The sequence below is a fragment of the Drosophila innubila genome (genome assembly GCF_004354385.1).
Source record: "Drosophila innubila isolate TH190305 chromosome 3L unlocalized genomic scaffold, UK_Dinn_1.0 0_D_3L, whole genome shotgun sequence".
Lineage (NCBI taxonomy): Eukaryota > Metazoa > Arthropoda > Insecta > Diptera > Drosophilidae > Drosophila > Drosophila innubila.
This window is the reverse complement of record NW_022995376.1, coordinates 15549018-15567564: the sequence shown is the minus strand read 5'-3', so window position 1 is coordinate 15567564 and position 18547 is coordinate 15549018. Positions and strand designations below refer to the sequence as shown.

General features: G+C 40.1%; 9 protein-coding genes and 1 pseudogene across 13 annotated transcripts; 4 read left to right on the top strand and 6 right to left on the bottom strand.

Annotated features, from left to right (window-relative positions):
- Nucleotides 1-138: 138 nt before the first annotated feature.
- LOC117787125 lies at nt 139-699 on the top strand. The gene has a single exon (XM_034625567.1). The coding sequence runs from the start codon at nt 139-141 to the stop codon at nt 697-699; it is 561 nt and encodes a 186-aa protein (XP_034481458.1).
- A 124-nt stretch (nt 700-823) lies between these two features.
- Nucleotides 824-1616, bottom strand: LOC117787120. Its single transcript, XM_034625561.1, has 3 exons — nt 1547-1616; nt 1154-1483; nt 824-861 (listed from the first exon to the last, which is right to left on the bottom strand). Exons 1-3 carry the CDS (start codon nt 1614-1616, stop codon nt 824-826), a joined length of 438 nt encoding a protein of 145 aa, XP_034481452.1.
- An 886-nt stretch (nt 1617-2502) lies between these two features.
- Nucleotides 2503-3176, bottom strand: LOC117788269. The gene is made up of 2 exons (XM_034626984.1): nt 3058-3176; nt 2503-2995 (listed from the first exon to the last, which is right to left on the bottom strand). The coding sequence occupies exons 1-2, from the start codon at nt 3125-3127 to the stop codon at nt 2517-2519; spliced, it is 549 nt and encodes a 182-aa protein (XP_034482875.1). The 5' UTR covers nt 3128-3176; the 3' UTR covers nt 2503-2516.
- A 799-nt stretch (nt 3177-3975) lies between these two features.
- On the bottom strand, nt 3976-6616 carry LOC117788270. Its single transcript, XM_034626986.1, has 2 exons — nt 6536-6616; nt 3976-4509 (listed from the first exon to the last, which is right to left on the bottom strand). Exons 1-2 carry the CDS (start codon nt 6603-6605, stop codon nt 4031-4033), a joined length of 549 nt encoding a protein of 182 aa, XP_034482877.1. The 5' UTR covers nt 6606-6616; the 3' UTR covers nt 3976-4030.
- Nucleotides 6617-7243: 627 nt separating this feature from the next.
- LOC117787119 lies at nt 7244-7702 on the top strand. The gene has a single exon (XM_034625560.1). The coding sequence runs from the start codon at nt 7244-7246 to the stop codon at nt 7700-7702; it is 459 nt and encodes a 152-aa protein (XP_034481451.1).
- Nucleotides 7703-8236: 534 nt separating this feature from the next.
- LOC117788890 lies at nt 8237-8958 on the bottom strand. Its single transcript, XM_034627824.1, has 2 exons — nt 8839-8958; nt 8237-8773 (listed from the first exon to the last, which is right to left on the bottom strand). The coding sequence occupies exons 1-2, from the start codon at nt 8906-8908 to the stop codon at nt 8388-8390; spliced, it is 456 nt and encodes a 151-aa protein (XP_034483715.1). The 5' UTR covers nt 8909-8958; the 3' UTR covers nt 8237-8387.
- Nucleotides 8959-9522: 564 nt separating this feature from the next.
- Nucleotides 9523-10153, top strand: LOC117788889 (annotated as a pseudogene).
- Nucleotides 10154-10474: 321 nt separating this feature from the next.
- On the bottom strand, nt 10475-12277 carry LOC117788888 (probable aminoacyl tRNA synthase complex-interacting multifunctional protein 2). Of its 2 annotated transcripts, XM_034627821.1 has the most exons (5): nt 12083-12277; nt 11768-11881; nt 11248-11409; nt 10960-11188; nt 10475-10899 (listed from the first exon to the last, which is right to left on the bottom strand). In XM_034627821.1, exons 1-5 carry the CDS (start codon nt 12188-12190, stop codon nt 10523-10525), a joined length of 990 nt encoding a protein of 329 aa, XP_034483712.1. In that variant the 5' UTR covers nt 12191-12277; the 3' UTR covers nt 10475-10522. The 2 variants fall into 2 exon arrangements, with proteins under 2 accessions (XP_034483712.1, XP_034483713.1); XM_034627822.1 differs by lacking the exon at nt 11768-11881 and having other exon boundaries at nt 12083-12275.
- A 110-nt stretch (nt 12278-12387) lies between these two features.
- Nucleotides 12388-13107, top strand: LOC117788891. 2 transcript variants are annotated; one of them, XM_034627826.1, is made up of 3 exons: nt 12388-12551; nt 12613-12761; nt 12817-13107. In XM_034627826.1, exons 1-3 carry the CDS (start codon nt 12419-12421, stop codon nt 12967-12969), a joined length of 435 nt encoding a protein of 144 aa, XP_034483717.1. In that variant the 5' UTR covers nt 12388-12418; the 3' UTR covers nt 12970-13107. The 2 variants fall into 2 exon arrangements, with proteins under 2 accessions (XP_034483717.1, XP_034483716.1); XM_034627825.1 differs by having other exon boundaries at nt 12388-12554; nt 12616-12761.
- Nucleotides 13108-13322: 215 nt separating this feature from the next.
- On the bottom strand, nt 13323-18192 carry LOC117788886 (caprin homolog). Of its 3 annotated transcripts, none has more exons than XM_034627819.1 (5): nt 17594-18192; nt 16855-17037; nt 16623-16789; nt 15291-16401; nt 13323-15179 (listed from the first exon to the last, which is right to left on the bottom strand). In XM_034627819.1, the coding sequence occupies exons 1-5, from the start codon at nt 17978-17980 to the stop codon at nt 14130-14132; spliced, it is 2898 nt and encodes a 965-aa protein (XP_034483710.1). In that variant the 5' UTR covers nt 17981-18192; the 3' UTR covers nt 13323-14129. The 3 variants fall into 3 exon arrangements, with proteins under 3 accessions (XP_034483710.1, XP_034483711.1, XP_034483709.1); XM_034627820.1 differs by having other exon boundaries at nt 13323-15302; nt 15576-16401; nt 17594-18191; XM_034627818.1 differs by having other exon boundaries at nt 13323-16401.
- Nucleotides 18193-18547: the final 355 nt, after the last annotated feature.

Here is an 18547-nt window from a genome sequence, read left to right as displayed (position 1 = left end):
GCATATCTAATCAACAACTACCCTCAAAATACAAACACCACAAAATTTACAGCACTGTGCTTCGCAAGAGTATTTAAACCGAAACGCAATTCCAAAATCAACAAAACACATTTCAATCCGTACCGAACAGTATTTGCAATGTACTCCGCCAAACAACTCTCACTCCTGGTGCTGGTTCTTGCCCAGCTGTTGGGCGCCATCCACTGTGCCATCTACGACAATACGGATAACTGGGTCCTCGCCGACAAGACCAAAACTTTCCCCGAGAATGCAGTTCTGGGTGGCTTTGATTCCAACGGTTACGACAACTTTGTCGCACGTGTAGTGTCCGGCAATAACATCCTGCCAGCTCGCGTTGTTTCCGAAACCGGAGGTGCATCGTACAACACCGATGCGACCGCCTATACCGCCAACTCCTACGAATTGTTGGTGTCCAACGCGACCCTTAGCTATCAATGGGTACGCAGCTACGATGGATACAGGGAGAAGAATGCGGTCGCCGTAGGCACAAATTCTTCCAACGATCTCATCTACATTTGCCGGGCCCGAGTCGATAACGGTCAATACATTGGCAGTCTATATCTGGCCAAGAGGAAGTGCTTCATCAAGATTGGAACCTTGGCCCTGAGACAGCTGGAGAAGTATGAAGTGCTCGTTCGGGAGTCTAAATCTGCGCCTTGGTCGCCTTTTGAAGCCTAGGTAATTTTTTACGAATGCAAAATAAAACAGAAAAAATATAAAAAAAAAAAAAAAAGTAAAGTAATTATTTATATGCAATCTCCAACTGTTACAAAAAGGGAGAATGTGCTGCTAACAGTGGCGTTTAAAAGTATATGTGTCTGGCCTGTTGAATGTACACGACTTAAAGAAAAAGATGATAAACTTAAGTTGTAATTGCAGCATTTATTTAGACAAATTTTTATGATCTCATAATACTTGAACAGACAAAATATTCATATTCATACATACTTGCATACAAGTAGAAAGAATATTTTGTCAATGTTTAATAAGATGTTCATAATAATTCAAAACTATTGGGGTAATAAACACAAACTTTCGCCTGGCACGATTAGAGTTGTGATGTTTTCTAAAGGATCGAGCCAATTAATCGAGCACCCGCTTTCGTAAGGGAGCCGAAACCCGAGGTGTATACCGCCACTCAACGAAGCGCGACAGATTGGCAACGTTTCGTTGAAGTCGGAAGATTCCGCTGAAACTGCTAAGTAACCGGAAGTGCAATTGGAGCCGCGAATCCATTCGCCCACGCCAATCAGAACTTGGAAGAGCTCTGCCGTGAATGGACCTGTTTCCGTGATGCCGCTGCAAAGACTGGTTATCGCATTGACCCTGCAGAGTTCATATGTTCCGTTGATATTTGCCATCCCGACATAGAATTTAACCCCAAATAAATTAACTCCGCCAACTACAGCATTACTGGGAAGAGGATACGACGAATTTTGTTCTACCCAATATTCCTCCGGATCTATTTATATAGTTAAATACAAAAATTAATAAATTATGTTAAAAATTAGTTAGGATTACTCACCATATTGGGAGAGCACGGTGTAAGCCACTCCGAAGAGGGCAACAAACAACAGGCAGGCAACTCTGTACATCTTTAAAAGTTATCGTAAGACTGATGACTTCGATTCGAACGGACCTCCTTTTATACAAATACTTAATGTAATTGTCAAGGTCGTAAAAATATTTGCGAATACACAAAAGTCGGTTGCAGTAAATTAATTTCAAATATAAACAAATTAATCAATTGTTGATACAGCTGTAAGAAAGTAAAATAGCATCACCTTCTCAAACAACGTTTCCAATCGCGTCATTGTCAAATTTCTAAGTTTAGGGACCTTAAATAAGTAGACAGCATAATTTGAATAAAGAATTCTGCATCATTTCTCAAATGTGCACGTAAAACTGAAAAATTAATCATCTCACAATCAGCGTTGGTTAGCATTGTTTTATCCAAAATATTGAAGTAATCGTGTTGGTCCAATATAGTTTTGTTCCCATTTACAGGTGTGCCACAGATATCGAAACCAACCGAAAATCTTTCAGAAATGTATGAAGATTTCAGAGATTTCTACGCCATGTTTAATGGTTTTTGTTGTATATTTTGGAGCTTTATAGACACCTGTCGTTCGAAAAAATATTATCACTTAACTATCATTTATTCGTATAATATTCCTTGTCTTTTAGCCTCCGCCATTAATAAGTTACTTTGCAGGAAGACACGATTACGTTTTATTACTAAAACTGGCTCTTTTTATTTCTGTTAGCGAAATGAGATTATTTTTATTGGAATAGGCTCTTTTTTGGTTTCAACAAACCTTTTTTGAAATCTATTTAAAATGTAATTCAGCTCTAGATATTTTTGCTACCAACAATAAAAATGTTGAGCACAATTGTACAGAAACTAAACTTATAATACTCGAACAGAAAAATATCTATATTAATACATACTCGTACATACTTTCTTACAAGTATAAAGTATATTTTGACAATTTTCAATAATATTTTGCATTAGTTTTGGGTACAGCAATCAAAACTTCGTACTTGTCGAATAAGTGTATGTAGTTAAAGGTAGTTAGACCCTTAATCAAGCACGCCTTTTTGGTCAGGAACAAAGATCCGATGATTAAACCGTCAACCGATTTGGCGCGACAGATGAACACCCTTTCGTTCAAGGCGGAAGTTCCCACTGAAACGGCGTTGTCCTCGAGAATGCCATCGTAACTGCGAATCCATTCGTAATCCATGTTATCCTTGGTAGTCAGAAGCTGATAGGCTCTTTCTGTGAATGTAAACAATTCCGTGTTGCCTTCGGCAACTCCAGTCGCCGCCTTCACACTGCAGGGTGCAATTGTTCCGGTGAAGTTTACACGGCCCACATAGAGTTTATACCCAAAAGAATCAAATCCGCCAACCAGAGCATTACTGGGAAGAGGATACGACAGATTTCCAGCTACCCAAACTTGTTCGGAATCTATTGCATTAATTAAATACTCAAATTATTTAATTATATTAATATTAATCAGGATTACTCACCATATTGGGAGGGCACGGCGTAAACCACTCCGAAGAGGGCAACAAGCAATAGGCAGGCAACTCTGTACATCTTTAAGAGTTCTCGTAAGACTGATGACTTCGATTCGAACGGACCTCCTTTTATACAAATACTTAATGTAATTATCAAGGTCGTAAACATATTTGCGAATACACAAAAGTCGGTTGCAGTAAATTAATTTCAAATATAAACAAATTAATCAATTGTTGATACAGCTGTAAGAAAGTAAAATAGCATCACCTTCTCAAACAACGTTTCCAATCGCGTCATTGTCAAATTTCTAAGTTTAGGGACCTTAAATAAGTAGACAGCATAATTTGAATAAAGAATTCTGCATCACTTCTCAAATGTGCACGTAAAACTAAAAAATTAATCATCTCACAATCAGCGTTGGTTAGCATTGTTTTATCCAAAATATTGAAGTAATCGTGTTGGTCCAATATGGTTTTGTTACCATTTACAGGTGTGCCACAGATATCGAAACCAACCGAAAATCTTTTGAGAAATGTATGAAGATTTCAGAGGTTTCTACGCCATGTTTAATGTTTTTTGTGTTATATAATTTGGAGCTTTATGGACCCCTGTCGTTCGAAAAAATATTACCACTTAACTATCATTTATCCATATAATATTCCTTGTTTTTTACCTCCGCCATTAATAAGTTAATTTGCAGGGAGACACGATTGATGTATTGTACTAAAACAGCCTATTTTTATTTCCGTTAGCGAGATGCCATTATTTTTATTGGAATTGGCTCTTTTTTGGTTTCAACACACCTTTTTTGAAATCTATTTAGACTGTAATTCAGTTCTAGATATTTTTGCTACCAACAATAAAAATGTTGAGCACAATTGTACAAAAACTAAACTTATAATACTCGAACAGAAAAAATATCTACATTTATACATACTCGTACATACTTTCTTACAAGTATAAAGTATATTTTGTCAATGTTCAATAATATTTTGCATTAGTTTTGGGTACAGCAATCAAAACTTCGTACTTGTCGAATGAGTGTATGTAGTTAAAAGTAGTTAGACCTTTAATCAAGCACGCCTTTTTGGTCAGGAACAAAGATCCGACGATTATACCGTCATCCGATTTAGCACGACAGATGAACACCCTTTCGTTCAAGGCGGAAGTTCCCACTGAAACGGCGTTGTCCTCGAGAATGCCATCGTAACTGCGAATCCATTCGTAATCCATGTTATCCTTGGTAGTCAGAAGCTGATAGGTTCTTTCTGTGAATGTATACAATTCCGTGTTGCCATCGGCAACTCCAGTCGCCGCCTTCACACTGCAGGGTGCAATTGTTCCGGTGAAGTTTACACGGCCCACATAGAGTTTATACCCAAAAGAATCAAATCCGCCAACCAGAGCATTACTGGGAAGGGGATACGACAGATTTCCAGGTAACCAAACTTGTTCCGAATCTATTGCATTAGTTAAATACTCAAATTATTCAATTATATCACTGCGGACGGCAGTTCGCGTTAGTGACGAAAGCAGCACGAAGGGTGCGAAAGGCGACTAACTATATATACAGCTAAGTTGGAAAATTTGCGCCGACTGTCCGATCAGATCGAGTTATATACCGATCGACAGGTTTAGTTCTAACTTACAAAATGGCGTACTAAAACTTTTTCTAACCAACCTGGGTCATGAGATACGGGGTGTAAGTGGGAGGGAAAAATTTTGATAATTGCAGCTTATGGGGCCGTTGGGGCTTTTGGTAAAATTTATTATTTTAAAAATTCTACTTAAAAATACGCGTCGATTGATACCTCAATCACCCAAATCCGATAACTGGTTCAAAGATAAATAAATTTGAAAATTTTAGTGGACTTCTCAAAATGAAATGAAAAGTCAGTTTGTTTGTCTGTTTGTCTGTTTGTCTGTTTGTCTGTTTGTCTGTTTGTCTGTTTGCATCAAAGCGCTAAAGAAGCTTAAATGTAATGATGGGGATTGATTCCTTTTCAAAAATCTAGAAATGTTTGTTTTACGACTTTTTCAATTTCCCGCTAGTTTAGCGGGAAAACGCTAAATCCCGCCAAAATTGAAACCTCAACAGTTTCCAAACCATAGAAGCTACAGATATGTTCTATATATCATTAGAAAGGTGTGTTTGAGGGCTTTTACGCGTACCTTTAATTTTTTTTCTAAAGTATTCAGGTAACATTTTACAGGTGAAATAAAGTTTTTTAGCTTACATTTTAGCGATTTCTGACAAAACGGCTCTAACGATTTTTGTTAAATTTTAATATGTTGTAATACGTACAATTTCGCGTTTTTTGGTATATAAAACATAAATTTTGGTTGAGGGGTTCGGAAGATATTACCTGTTAAGTGAATAAATACATTTTTCCATCGGTCGAAAATCACGTTTTAGTACGAAAAATTTTTTGGTTTTATGAGATATCTCAACCAAAATGATACAATATGCATTTAACTTGGTTTTATATATTCTGACCAAAGTTGGTTCAAATCGAACCACTATATCATATAGCTGTCATAGGACCGATCGGGTCAAAATTAGGTTTTAGTATGAAAAACTTTTTTGTTTAATGAGAAATCTTAACCAAACTAATACAATATGCATTTAACTTGGTTTTATATATCCTGACCAAAGTTGGTTCAAATCGGACCACTATATCATATAGCTGTCATAGGACCGATCGGTCCAATATTAAGTCTTAGTATGAAAAACTTTTTTGTTTTACTAGATATCGTAACCAAACTAATAGAATATGCATTTATTTAAGACTTATATATCCTGAACAAAGTTGGTTCTAATCGGAACCACTATATCATATAGCTGTCATAGGACCGATCGGGTGAAATCAAGTCTTAGTATGAAAAACTTTTTTTTCATAGTAAGTACGAGGTCTCCGACAGTATAGTATGCTCGGCTGTAGCATGAGCAAAGCGAGCAGGGCAGCCCCTAATTTTCTTTATAATTAAAGAAAAAAATTTTTTAAATATTAAATACGTTCAACAACTAAATTTTTATATTTTACTATTTGCCTGCATTAATGATAAAGTTACAATGTCAAAAGCAAAAGCAATTGCAAAAATTTCTGATATCCACAAAAAAACCTCTAAACGAGGTAAAGTCTAGTGAAAGCAATTTCTAGACCCAAATTTCTGATATCCAATTTTGTGACGAACAAAATTCAGTTTAATCTAAAAATTTTAAATAAAAATATAAATTAATATAAAAAAACGAAAATTGGCATTCGGCACTGCGCAAAAAGTTATTTTTATGTACAAAGAAGATCACCCTTTTTACTCACAGTGCACAATGCCAATTTTCGTTTTTTTATATTAATTTATATTTTATTTAAAATTTTAGATTAAACTGAATTTTGTTCGTCAAAATGATATCAGAAATTTTAGTCTAAAAAATACTAGACTTTACCTCGTTTAGATTTTTGGATAATAATAGTTAGGATTACTCACCATATTGGGAGGGCACGGCGTAAACCACTCCGAAGAGGGCAACAAGCAATAGGCAGGCAACTTTGTACATTCTTAAAGTTCTCGTAAAACTGATGTCTTCGACCCGGGCGGACTTTCTTTTATAGAAATACATAAATACCATGTCATTGATAAGTATTATGATACGGAATTAGACTGTCTACCGTTACTTTGTTATCAGTCAAGAAATCACCGTGTTCTCGAAAAAGACTTTTGTGATTCACATTTAACAAGCATATTGACAAATTTATCAGTCTAATAAGCTCTGACATAACTTTAATCCAGAATATATTCTGTATATATAATTTATTTGATCATCGACTTTAATTTATAATTTGTCCTTATCATTTCCTTGGAACTTTGATGAAATGGTTGACAACCTAATAGTTACTTTTTTCCATAGTTTATTAATTTGAAATTTTGATAATAAGCGGTTATCTTGAGATTAATAATGCGGTATATTATCAAAAGGGGTTCCCTGAAAAGTCTAGCATTACTATTCTCCGAAAAATTAAAATAACATGTTGGCATATCTAATCAACATCTTACTCTAAAACTTTACCCCAACACTAGGAAATTTATAATACAGGTTCTTATCAGGAAATTATTCCGCCTAAAACGTATATAAACCCTAATGCACAATCACAATCCTCAGTACAAACTTTAATCAATATCCGGATAGCATTCGCAATGTACTCTGCCAAACAACTCTCCCTCCTGGCGCTGGTTCTTGCCCAGCTGTTGGGTGCCATCCATTGTGGCATTTATGACAACACGGATAGCTGGATTCTTTCTGATAAGACGAAGAACTTCCCTGAAAACGCTGTTCTGGGTGGATTCGATTCTAACGGCTATGAGAACTTTGTTGGTCGCGTAGTTTCCGGTGCCAACATCCTGCCAGCCCGTGTTGTTGCCGAAACGGGAGTTGCATCCTTCAACACCGAGTCGGTTAGCAACACAGCCACTTCCTACGAATTGTTGGTGTCCAACGCGACCGTTAGCTATCAATGGGTGCGCAGCTACGATGGCTACAGGGAGAAGAATGCCGTCTCAGTAGGCACAAACTCTACCAACGATCGCGTCTACATTTGCCGCTTCAGAGAATTCTGCATCAAAGAATTCTGCATCACTTCTCAAATGTGCACGTAAAACTAAAAAATTAATCATCTCACAATCAGCGTTGGTTAGCATTGTTTTATCCAAAATATTGAAGTAATCGTGTTGGTCCAATATGGTTTTGTTACCATTTACAGGTGTGCCACAGATATCGAAACCAACCGAAAATCTTTTGAGAAATGTATGAAGATTTCAGAGGTTTCTACGCCATGTTTAATGTTTTTTTGTGTTATATAATTTGGAGCTTTATGGACCCTGTCGTTCGAAAAAATATTACCATAACTATCATTTATCCATATAATATTCCTTGTTTTTTACCTCCGCCATTAATAAGTTAATTTGCAGGGAGACACGATTGATGTATTGTACTAAAACAGCCTATTTTTATTTCCGTTAGCGAGATGCCATTATTTTTATTGGAATTGGCTCTTTTTTGGTTTCAACACACCTTTTTTGAAATCTATTTAGACTGTAATTCAGTTCTAGATATTTTTGCTACCAACAATAAAAATGTTGAGCACAATTGTACAAAAACTAAACTTATAATACTCGAACAGAAAAAATATCTACATTTATACATACTCGTACATACTTTCTTACAAGTATAAAGTATATTTTGTCAATGTTCAATAATATTTTGCATTAGTTTTGGGTACAGCAATCAAAACTTCGTACTTGTCGAATGAGTGTATGTAGTTAAAAGTAGTTAGACCTTTAATCAAGCACGCCTTTTGGTCAGGAACAAAGATCCGACGATTATACCGTCATCCGATTTAGCACGACAGATGAACACCCTTTCGTTCAAGGCGGAAGTTCCCACTGAAACGGCGTTGTCCTCGAGAATGCCATCGTAACTGCGAATCCATTCGTAATCCATGTTATCCTTGGTAGTCAGAAGCTGATAGGTTCTTTCTGTGAATGTATACAATTCCGTGTTGCCATCGGCAACTCCAGTCGCCGCCTTCACACTGCAGGGTGCAATTGTTCCGGTGAAGTTTACACGGCCCACATAGAGTTTATACCCAAAAGAATCAAATCCGCCAACCAGAGCATTACTGGGAAGGGGATACGACAGATTTCCAGGTAACCAAACTTGTTCCGAATCTATTGCATTAGTTAAATACTCAAATTATTCAATTATATTAATATTAATAGTTAGGATTACTCACCATATTGGGAGGGCACGGCGTAAACCACTCCGAAGAGGGCAACAAGCAATAGGCAGGCAACTTTGTACATTCTTAAAAGTTCTCGTAAAACTGATGTCTTCGACCCGGGCGGACTTTCTTTTATAGAAATACATAAATACCATGTCATTGATAAGTATTATGATACGGGAATTAGACTGTCTACCGTTACTTTGTTATCAGTCAAGAAATCACCGTGTTCTCGAAAAAGACTTTTGTGATTCACATTTAACAAGCATATTGACAAATTTATCAGTCTAATAAGCTCTGACATAACTTTAATCCAGAATATATTCTGTATATATAATTTATTTGATCATCGACTTTAATTTATAATTTGTCCTTATCATTTCCTTGGAACTTTGATGAAATGGTTGACAACCTAATAGTTACTTTTTTCCATAGTTTATTAATTTGAAATTTTGATAATAAGCGGTTATCTTGAGATTAATAATGCGGTATATTATCAAAAAGGGGTTCCCTGAAAAGTCTAGCATTACTATTCTCCGAAAAATTAAAATAACATGTTGGCATATCTAATCAACATCTTACTCTAAAACTTTACCCCCAACACTAGGAAATTTATAATACAGGTTCTTATCAGGAAATTATTCCGCCTAAAACGTATATAAACCCTAATGCACAATCACAATCCTCAGTACAAACTTTAATCAATATCCGGATAGCATTCGCAATGTACTCTGCCAAACAACTCTCCCTCCTGGCGCTGGTTCTTGCCCAGCTGTTGGGTGCCATCCATTGTGGCATTTATGACAACACGGATAGCTGGATTCTTTCTGATAAGACGAAGAACTTCCCCTGAAAACGCTGTTCTGGGTGGATTCGATTCTAACGGCTATGAGAACTTTGTTGGTCGCGTAGTTTCCGGTGCCAACATCCTGCCAGCCCGTGTTGTTGCCGAAACGGGAGTTGCATCCTTCAACACCGAGTCGGTTAGCAACACAGCCACTTCCTACGAATTGTTGGTGTCCAACGCGACCGTTAGCTATCAATGGGTGCGCAGCTACGATGGCTACAGGGAGAAGAATGCCGTCTCAGTAGGCACAAACTCTACCAACGATCGCGTCTACATTTGCCGCTTCAGAGCCGATAACGGTCTCTTCATTGGCACTCTTTATCTCGCCCAGAGGAAGTGCATCGTCAAGAATGGAACTCAGCCTCTGAGGCAGTCGGACAAGTACGAGGTGCTTGCTCGAGAGACTAAGCCCGCTCCATGGGTGCCATTTGAAGCTTAGAATACTTTATAGAAAAACAAATAAAACGGGAAAAAACTAAACTGTATTGCTTTGAAGAGAGACTAAGCTGCTCTATGAGTGCGCCGAACAAAGTTTTCAATGTATGTGAAAGTCTATTATTGAAGAGTGCGCGAACGCCCATGTATGTGTGTGAGATGAAGAGCGACTTGTTGTCAGAAAGAGTAACTAAGCGGGAGTGTATTGCTTACAGTGTATGTATGGGTGCAAGCGATTGGTTTGCGTTAACAGTAGCATCTGAGCGAGATGTGGTGAATTGAGAGAGAGCATTTTACATTGGCTGTCAACAGTTATGCGCTCTGCACTGTTATTTACATTTAGCGTGTGCAATTAACAAGCATATATTCTCTTTAGTTCACACTTTATTTTATTCGCATTGAGTAGATGAAATCTTAGATTTGTGTAACGAGCCTTGCTCGTTTGCGCCAAGCGAGCAGCGCTGGTGTCAGATCCTTGTCTGTGATGGCGGGCATGCGGATGAGGGAACTGTAGACGCCGATGTCCGCAACGGACATTTGATCACCGCCAAAGAACTGCTGCTGCTGCAGTCGCTTGTCCAGCAGACGAACCATGGCCACTTGGCTTTTGTGTGTGCTGCAGCGGAGCAGTTGATAGCAAATGTCGAGCACGGCATCGATTTCATTGCAGAGTGGTGAGTTCTCATAACGATATTCGGTGGGTCCGACACGACCCAAATACCTAATAATATTAACCTCGCCGTAGATGGGCACATACATGGTGGGTGAGCTGATCATTTCCGTGTGCTCGCCTGCTCAGTAAATCAATTATATTAGCAAAGCATAAATGAAATCTAAAGTTTCCACATTACAGTTCTTCCATATGAGCGTCACATTGATCTTGGGCAGCGCTGCATTGACGGGCACCTTAGCCAAGTTAGCCTCGAATTCCCTGGCAGCTGGTCCAATGTCAGCCATTGTCGAGTGTGTGAAGGTCTTCACATCGATGGTGTAGAGATCGCGCCAAGCGTTCTTCAATGCCAACAGTGCATAGGGTATAAAATTGGGATGACCATTGACGACAACATCATGGAGTGGCACCTGTTAAATGAACTCACCTCTTAGTTAATCACACCACAATGTTTACAATGTTAACTCACCTCTTTGAGTCCACCATTCTGATAGGCTGTCGTATGTTGCACCGTTTTGCCGCACACACGCACACCCAAGCTAGAGCGTATTTTGCCCAATTGAGCTTTAAGCTCTTCCAGCTGCTTCAGCACTTTTTCCTGGCGCTGCATTACCGCTGCTGTGTCTTCCTGCTGCAAAAGAGAAAGGACAACATTAGACAGGGGCAAGACGTTCTCACACATATTATTGACTCGCATGTAAACTAGAGATGGGCGCGTGACAATAACATTATCGTGATTACTTTGTGAACAGTCTCCCAACAAGTCAATAGATTGCACTTTTTTTACTAAGATTTAAAAACTTTTTACAACCTTACCATTAATTAATAAATAAACAAAAATTTCATCATGCGCCCATTTCTATTGTGATCACAGTTAGCAACACAAATTTGGCAAGCACCGTGCGTATTATGCGTTTGAGTTAGTCAGTAATGTTTATAAATAGATTTATAATTTTGTGTTTAGTATAGACATATATATTTATTTTAACCTTTAGCAATTGTTGTATTTGTCGGCCTAAAATGTCCAAATCAAGTGCACAAGTGACTGACTTTGTCGTTTCGCTCGCACACTCCGTAACGCCATTGCATTGAATTAACTTGCCCTTTATTGATTTTGAAAATTAAATGTAAGCGTTATCAAAGAATTCCTTTAGAACATAAGCTAATATCTGATTTAAATTAATTCGAGGCATGGGCAACCGCTATAACAAAAATCACAGTCACTTTTGCACTGTGACTTTTTGAGTCACAGTTGCGCTCATCTCTAATATTCGCCACGGCATCTGATGAAATTTTGCACTTACTGCGGGGCCTGCTGCAGCACCAGCGGAGAGGCTGGTATTCTTTAATTCGTACATACAGGTCGGCAGTTTAATATCGAATTGCGGCAACAAAGTTTTTAATTCGTACATTTCACGTTTTAATTTTAAAGAAAATCCAATTGCAATACGCGAACAATGTGCTGCTGTAGCGGTGCTGCCAACTTGTTTTAATGGTCCGTGTCACAACAAAAAACTGTCGATTACATCGACTTTAATTATATTGTATTAAAATCGATTTGGTTTAAAAATCGACTTAAATTGATTTTTTTGGTACTTGGTACTAGAAGACAGCTGATTGGAATAGTTGGCAACGCTATAATGGAGGCTCTACTAAAATACCGCTATAGTTTTTTGGCTGGCGCTTGCGCTGCCGGCGGCAGCTTTTTTGGCAAATTGCCCAGTTTTTTAAGCGCACTGCACTTGCTGCAACCAACAACCGGCTTTTCGTATGTGGGTGCGTATTTGCATGACCGATTCATAAATAAACTAATTTAAATTTGAGTTTTCGTATCCAGAATTTGCACTAGTGCAATTGCTTCCAATTGGCCTAATGCTCTTTTGTAATGTGTGCAACCTGCGCTACTTCCTTAAGGCACTGCAAATGAGCCAACAAACACTAACGGCAACCGTTTTAACAGCCGCCTCCAATTACGTCTTATCGGTGCGTTTTCTTTGCTTGCAACATTTACAACTGTCAATTTTAATTGGTTATGTAGTTTATTTTAGGTGCACTCGTTTATCAGGAGCCGCTGACGACATTATCCGGCATAGGCATGACTCTTATATTGGCCGGACTATGGTTTTTATGTGATACGTCTGCGGACTCCACAATTCAGAAGAGATCTGAAATTAAGAGCAAGCAATCATGAAAATTCTTTCAATGATATCAGCACCATTCCAGTCAAGCGATTTTCATTCGAACTGAACGAATTGCAAACTTAACGAAACAAATTCAAATTGGAATTGGCTTCCATTTGAATTTAAATAAATGACATCGGTTACTTATATCATTTTGTTTAATGTACTATTTTGCAAATACATAATTTTCGTTTGTTTCTTTTATAATGCACATAAGTGGGGCATAATGTTGTATTCTGTATTTGTTAAATATACAGTTCTACATACAATTAATGTATATGTATATATATCTATTAAATATGCGCGCTTTTCGCTTTGTTGTGTGCTTGCAGAAAATAAAGAGATATAAACAGAAAAAAAATGGTAGTAAGAGCACAAACTATAAATATATTTGTTTATAGTAAATTACATAAGTTGCATTCGGTTTTTGTTTTTCATATTTTCATCATCCATTCGCAATGTATTATATTAATTAATTAAATATAATTTGTATGTTTCGAAATTGTAATTTAATTGCTAAGACGTATAAATACTTTTATTTTCTGTTTCCATTGTATTTAATAACTTGAAAAGTTTCACGCACTTTTCTCCGCATCTTTCTCTATTCGTTATTCCTTTCTTCCGCTTTCTTCTGTGCAGCTGTTTGTCCAGTGCCCATGCACTTTCATTCTTTCTCTGCATTCCATTCCTTTTTATATATTTATGATTTTTGTTTTGCTTTTGGGTTTTAAAAACCCCTTTGCATTATATTCTTGTTGGTTGTTGCTTTCGTGTGTGTGTGTGTGTAGTTTTTGTTTTTGAACTTTCCTGTATGTGTTGTATTTGTTTTTATAGGTGTTCTAATAACTATGTTGTTTTTGTTTTTATTATTAATTAATTAAATAAATCATAATTATATAGAAACATTTAATTGTATTTGAAAAAAAATGCGCAAACTTTTCCGTTTGTTTTCTTTTTTTTGCAGCTTTTTCGCGTTGCTGACTAACGGTAAATTGAACGCCAACGTGGCAACGCTGCTTGTGAATATGTGTATGTGTGTGTGGGTGACAGTGGGAGTGTGGTAATGATGTGTAATGCGTATATTATATGTAAATGGATGTGTAGATGTGTGAGAGGAGCTTTTCTTTTAATACATGTGCCACGGCCAAACAGCTGCGACGATTTTCACTGCTTAGTTTTTATTCTCCAAGCCCAGCGGCATTCTTTGCTGCTGCTGTGATTGACGCTGATTAATGTAACCTCCGCCGCCGTTGCCCGGCCCCGATCCTCCACCCGTGTTGCGTCCACGATCCCCCATGGGTCGTCCAAAGGGTCCGTTGCCGTTGCGCTGATTACCGCCGCGCTGACCGCGATAGGAGCCGCCACCTGATGAATCATAGCGTGATTCCTTGTTGTAAACTCCACCACCACCACCACCGCCGTTTTGATAGTAGTTGTTGTTGCCGCCTCCACCTCCGGCGCCGTTGCCAGCGCCGCTTCCGCCTCCTCCACTCGACTCATTGTTGCGGAAATAGACGCCACTGTTGCGTCCATTCTGCTGCGTTGACGACGAATTACCGTATTGTCGGGTGCGATAGTTGCCACCTCCGCCTCCTCCTCCGTTACGTCCACGCTCGTCTCCGGCGCCATTGCGACGTTGCTGCTGCTGTTGGTAATTACCGGAATTGCGTCGCACCTGGTTGCCATTATCCTGGGACTGCTGTGCGGAGTTGTTCCAATGATTGTTGGCAGTATCGTTGTTGTCATAGCCACCTCCACGTCCGTTGCTATTGTCCCTGGGCGTGGCCCATTCCTGCTTGTTGCCATTGCTGCTGTTGCTGCCATTGGATGCTGCGCTGCTCATCGCATTCATTTCGCTGCTCCACTTGTTGTTGTTGTTGGCAGGAACAGGTGTCACCACCTGATCCACCAATACCGATGATTGGGTCTTGAGCACATTGGTCAGCGCAGCTGTGGCAGCTGCATTTGTGTCGCCACCACGTCCATGCCACTCCTCCACCTCATTTACAGTCTGCTGTTGCTGCTGTTGTTCCTCAATCTTTGACTGTGGTGGCTGTTGCTGCTGTTGTTGCTTCAGTCCCAACTGTTGTTGCAGCTGCTGCTCGTAGCTGACCACGGCACTGTCATAAGGGAACACTGCGGTGACATCACCTGGTTGCATGCCAATTCCCTGAGGAGCAGGTGGTGCCTGTTGCTGTTGTTGTTGCTGTGGTTGCTGCTGTTGTTGTTGTGGTGGCAAACGTGTCATGATCAGCATCGGTTGTTGTTGTTGGCGTTGCTGATCGTGTATCAACACAGGCGAGAACAATTGTTGTTGCTGTGGTTGCAGTGGCTGCTGCTGTTGTTGTTGTTGCTGCTGCTGCAGGGACGGGAAGGACTGATTGGTAAAGGTCAGCGTGGTTATAGTCTGCGGTTCATCCACATGATTCTGGCTTTGCTGCGCTTGTTGTTGTTGCTCAAAAACTAATCCCTGCACCGGCAATTGCTGTGGCGGCGGTGCCTGTTGCTGTTGCTGCTGAGGAGGCATTACCTCCGGCGCATCCAGTTCGCTGTCCTGCAGAAAGTGGAAGCTGCCGGTGCCAAGTACCTCGGCCAGCGGACGCATTTGCTGCATGAACTGCTGCTGCTGTTGTTGTTGTGGCGTTGGCTGTGGTGGCTGCAGCGGCGCTTGCTTGAAGTAATTATGCTCCACAGCGCGCACAGTGGGTGGCCCAAAGTGTTGTGGTTGCTGCTGCTGTGGCTGTTGTTGCTGTGGGGCCACCGATGGCACAGCGGCAACGCCCGCCTGGGGCTGGTGCAAGGCCTGGAGATTCACGGGGCTGCTCAGCAGCTGGTGCGGATGTGGATGCTGGATTGGCGCTGGCGGTGCCTGCTGTGGCTGTGGTGGTGCTGATGCATACACCACATGGACAGGCGTCGTGTTACCCGTAGCTGCAGCCGCCGGAGCAGCATTATAGACGCCCGCCTGCTGCTGGACAACCAATTGCTGCTGCTGCTGATCATGGGGAGCACGTTGATGCTGCGACTCGTGCAGTACATGAGCACGCTCCGGCTGATGCAGCTCCGGCAGGACAGCGCCAGCATCGCCAATGGACAGCTTGTCCAGACCTTCCTCCAATGAATTATGTGCCGATGGCTCCGATATAAGCGTATCCGGATCAGCAACGGGCGCATCATTCAGCAACGTCTCACCTTCACCGCTTACCGTGCCGCTGTCCGTGCTGTTGCCCTGATCCGCCAGAGGAATCAAATAGTACTTGTCCAAATAGCCACAGTCCTGAATTTGTTGGAAGATCGCGCGCACTTTCTCGAACGTCAGTTCACCGTACGGCTTGGCCCGAGCATTGATCGTCATGGCAAAGAGCTCGGCTGCCTTTTGGGCGGTCGTCAGAAAGCTTATGTCCTCCGCCGTCTCCGGGCGACGAGTTTGCACCTCTAGGCAGCTATATAACAAAAGAACAGATATTGTAATCCGCAATCGATTAATAATGATCTACAAAGATACTTATAATTAATAATAGCTAGTTTTGAGTATTCTTATCTTATCTGACATTTATGTTAAGTTGCTGTTAGCAAATCTAAACAGCAAGGAGATTAACAGCGCTGTAGCTGTAATGTAATGTAAGACTCCAATGTAGAGTTCGTTTTGTTTATAGCAACTTACAACTTCTCAAGCGTCGCCAGTTCGTTGGCTTCCAGTTTACAGGCGCCATTCTCACCGGCCAGGAAATCATTGCGCACCTGCTCATCGTTGAAACAGGTGAGAACGTTCTGAATGACCAAAAGATCGCGAATCTTGGCAGTCTCAGCCACCGCCTTGGCCTGGTTGTCCTGCATCCAGATAAAACCAATTGTTTGTCAAATTAAATTCAATATTTTTTATGTAATTAATTTACCTTGCGCAACTGTTTCTTCTGCTCCTTCTCGGCCTCCTTGAACATCTGCTGCGTTTGCTTGGAGAAGTCGCGAGCAAATTCCATAGTCGCCAGGACAGAGTCGTATTTGGCCACGGCAGCTGCCTGGTCGGAGCTCAGTTCCTTGCCTCCGCTCTGTATCGCCCGATACGATTCCAGTTTGGTCTATATGCATGATAAATGATAACAAGTGGGACAGATGAGTCATTGCTTAGAAAATAACATTGGCGACGCATCATTTTAAGCATTTTGCTTTGCAAAACAAAAAACAAACAAAGCGCAAGCGAAAATGAAACCAATACGAAAAACGATAGTTTAAAAATGTCGGGCCGCATGCGGCGACAGTGCTGCCACATTGTAAGCTCGCGCCCAAAACACTCACGACTAATTTAATCACATTACTCTCGCACAAATACACAAAACATCAAAAAAAAATTAAATAAGCTAGTTTTTTTTTTAATTTTTTATAACATGTCAACTTATTTTCATTGACTTGCTTTAAAATTTGTTATTCATTCAGTCACGGTCGTTGATCTGGCAACTCTGTAAGATAGCAAACATGGCGTCGCGAAAAATCTGCGTGCACAAGGGGAACAAGCAAACACGAGCAACAAAAAAAAAGACGAAATGAAACAAAGCGGGCGACGAACGAAAATAATAAAATGGTGGACAATGCCAATCCTCTGCCCCAATTTAATTTTCATGCCTCTTTCACGCTCACCTTACGCTTCTCCAAGTTGCGAATCTTGTGCTCAATGGTGACCAGAATTTGCTTCATCGGATTGTACGGCTCAGCGGCCGCGGCGGCGGCAGCAGTCAGTTTCAGCGTTTTGGCATTGACATTATTGTTGTTGGTCAAATCAGTTTGGCTACCTCCGCTACCAGCTGCAGTTGCTGCTGCTGCGACAACAACAGTCTTGGCACATTCAGCTAGATTGGTATTACTGCTATGCTGTCCGTTGCTTGCGTTGCTATTGTTGCAGCCGCCGCTGCCGCCACCACCCACGCCGCCGCCGACGCTGCTGCTCGCACCAATTGAGCTGACCGAGGCGCGTTTCTCCTTGCTATTGTTGTTGTTGTTGGTGAATGTGGTAGCAGCCGAAGGCATTGTTTGCCGTGTGTTCTTCTGGTTGCTTACTACGGTTACTATAAATTAGGAATGAAATTGAAACTGCTGCCTTGTCCTGCCTGCCGTTCTTTCTTTTTGTTCTTCGAAAAACTTAGGGATGGCTCAAATGTAGAGTTGTATCAAATCGTTCGGATTAAGTTCTATTGAACTAATCACTAAAGTGAACGAACGAACTAAATCCCTGATTGTAGGTCATTTAGTTCAGTGACTAGAATTCTAACAGTGATCACTATCGTTCACTGAATAGATTCCAGGACAGTTCGTTCAGTGAATGAAAAGTGTCATTATTTTTCGGCGCAGCGTCCTTAAACCGAGTGCTACCACTCTAGTAAAATTTTCCGATCTGGTTTTATTTTTTTACTTAAACATTTTTTTTAGCTACATTTTTTTAAATTTTTGTTTATTTGCTCGATTTTTTGATATATATGTTTTTTAAGAATTAAATTTTCTAACTTCTTTTCCCGAGGGCTGACGAACCTTCATTAAAATGTATACCTGAATTTTGTCTTGTATCAAATTTAAAATTTTCATCAATTTTATTCATTT

What these genes read in the sequence shown, in the direction of transcription:
- LOC117787119 (XM_034625560.1), top strand. Translation starts at nt 7,244, where the DNA reads ATGTACTCTGCCAAACAACTCTCCCTCCTGGCGCTGGTTCTTGCCCAG.
- LOC117788270 (XM_034626986.1), bottom strand. Translation starts at nt 6,605, where the DNA reads ATGTACAAAGTTGCCTGCCTATTGCTTGTTGCCCTCTTCGGAGTGGTT. An exon ending in CGCCGTGCCCTCCCAATATG is followed by an intron (nt 4,510 to 6,535) that starts GTGAGTAATCCT and finishes CTAATGCAATAG; the next exon opens with ATTCGGAACAAGTTTGGTTA.
- LOC117788269 (XM_034626984.1), bottom strand. Translation starts at nt 3,127, where the DNA reads ATGTACAGAGTTGCCTGCCTATTGCTTGTTGCCCTCTTCGGAGTGGTT. An exon ending in CGCCGTGCCCTCCCAATATG is followed by an intron (nt 2,996 to 3,057) that starts GTGAGTAATCCT and finishes TTAATGCAATAG; the next exon opens with ATTCCGAACAAGTTTGGGTA.
- LOC117788890 (XM_034627824.1), bottom strand. Translation starts at nt 8,908, where the DNA reads ATGTACAAAGTTGCCTGCCTATTGCTTGTTGCCCTCTTCGGAGTGGTT. An exon ending in CGCCGTGCCCTCCCAATATG is followed by an intron (nt 8,774 to 8,838) that starts GTGAGTAATCCT and finishes CTAATGCAATAG; the next exon opens with ATTCGGAACAAGTTTGGTTA.
- LOC117788888 (XM_034627821.1), bottom strand. Translation starts at nt 12,190, where the DNA reads ATGTACGAATTAAAAACTTTGTTGCCGCAATTCGATATTAAACTGCCG. An exon ending in AAATACAACAATTGCTAAAG is followed by an intron (nt 11,410 to 11,767) that starts GTTAAAATAAAT and finishes TCTCTTTTGCAG; the next exon opens with CAGGAAGACACAGCAGCGGT. An exon ending in GACGCTCATATGGAAGAACT is followed by an intron (nt 10,900 to 10,959) that starts GTAATGTGGAAA and finishes TTTACTGAGCAG; the next exon opens with GCGAGCACACGGAAATGATC.
- LOC117787120 (XM_034625561.1), bottom strand. Translation starts at nt 1,616, where the DNA reads ATGTACAGAGTTGCCTGCCTGTTGTTTGTTGCCCTCTTCGGAGTGGCT. An exon ending in CACCGTGCTCTCCCAATATG is followed by an intron (nt 1,484 to 1,546) that starts GTGAGTAATCCT and finishes CTATATAAATAG; the next exon opens with ATCCGGAGGAATATTGGGTA. An exon ending in TCGCGCTTCGTTGAGTGGCG is followed by an intron (nt 862 to 1,153) that starts GTATACACCTCG and finishes TTTTTCTTTAAG; the next exon opens with TCGTGTACATTCAACAGGCC.
- LOC117787125 (XM_034625567.1), top strand. Translation starts at nt 139, where the DNA reads ATGTACTCCGCCAAACAACTCTCACTCCTGGTGCTGGTTCTTGCCCAG.
- LOC117788891 (XM_034627826.1), top strand. Translation starts at nt 12,419, where the DNA reads ATGGAGGCTCTACTAAAATACCGCTATAGTTTTTTGGCTGGCGCTTGC. An exon ending in AACAACCGGCTTTTCGTATG is followed by an intron (nt 12,552 to 12,612) that starts TGGGTGCGTATT and finishes AGTTTTCGTATC; the next exon opens with CAGAATTTGCACTAGTGCAA. An exon ending in CCTCCAATTACGTCTTATCG is followed by an intron (nt 12,762 to 12,816) that starts GTGCGTTTTCTT and finishes TTGGTTATGTAG; the next exon opens with TTTATTTTAGGTGCACTCGT.
- LOC117788886 (XM_034627818.1), bottom strand. Translation starts at nt 17,980, where the DNA reads ATGCCTTCGGCTGCTACCACATTCACCAACAACAACAACAATAGCAAG. An exon ending in GCAACTTGGAGAAGCGTAAG is followed by an intron (nt 17,038 to 17,593) that starts GTGAGCGTGAAA and finishes TCATGCATATAG; the next exon opens with ACCAAACTGGAATCGTATCG. An exon ending in CTGGCGACGCTTGAGAAGTT is followed by an intron (nt 16,402 to 16,622) that starts GTAAGTTGCTAT and finishes TTTGTTATATAG; the next exon opens with CTGCCTAGAGGTGCAAACTC.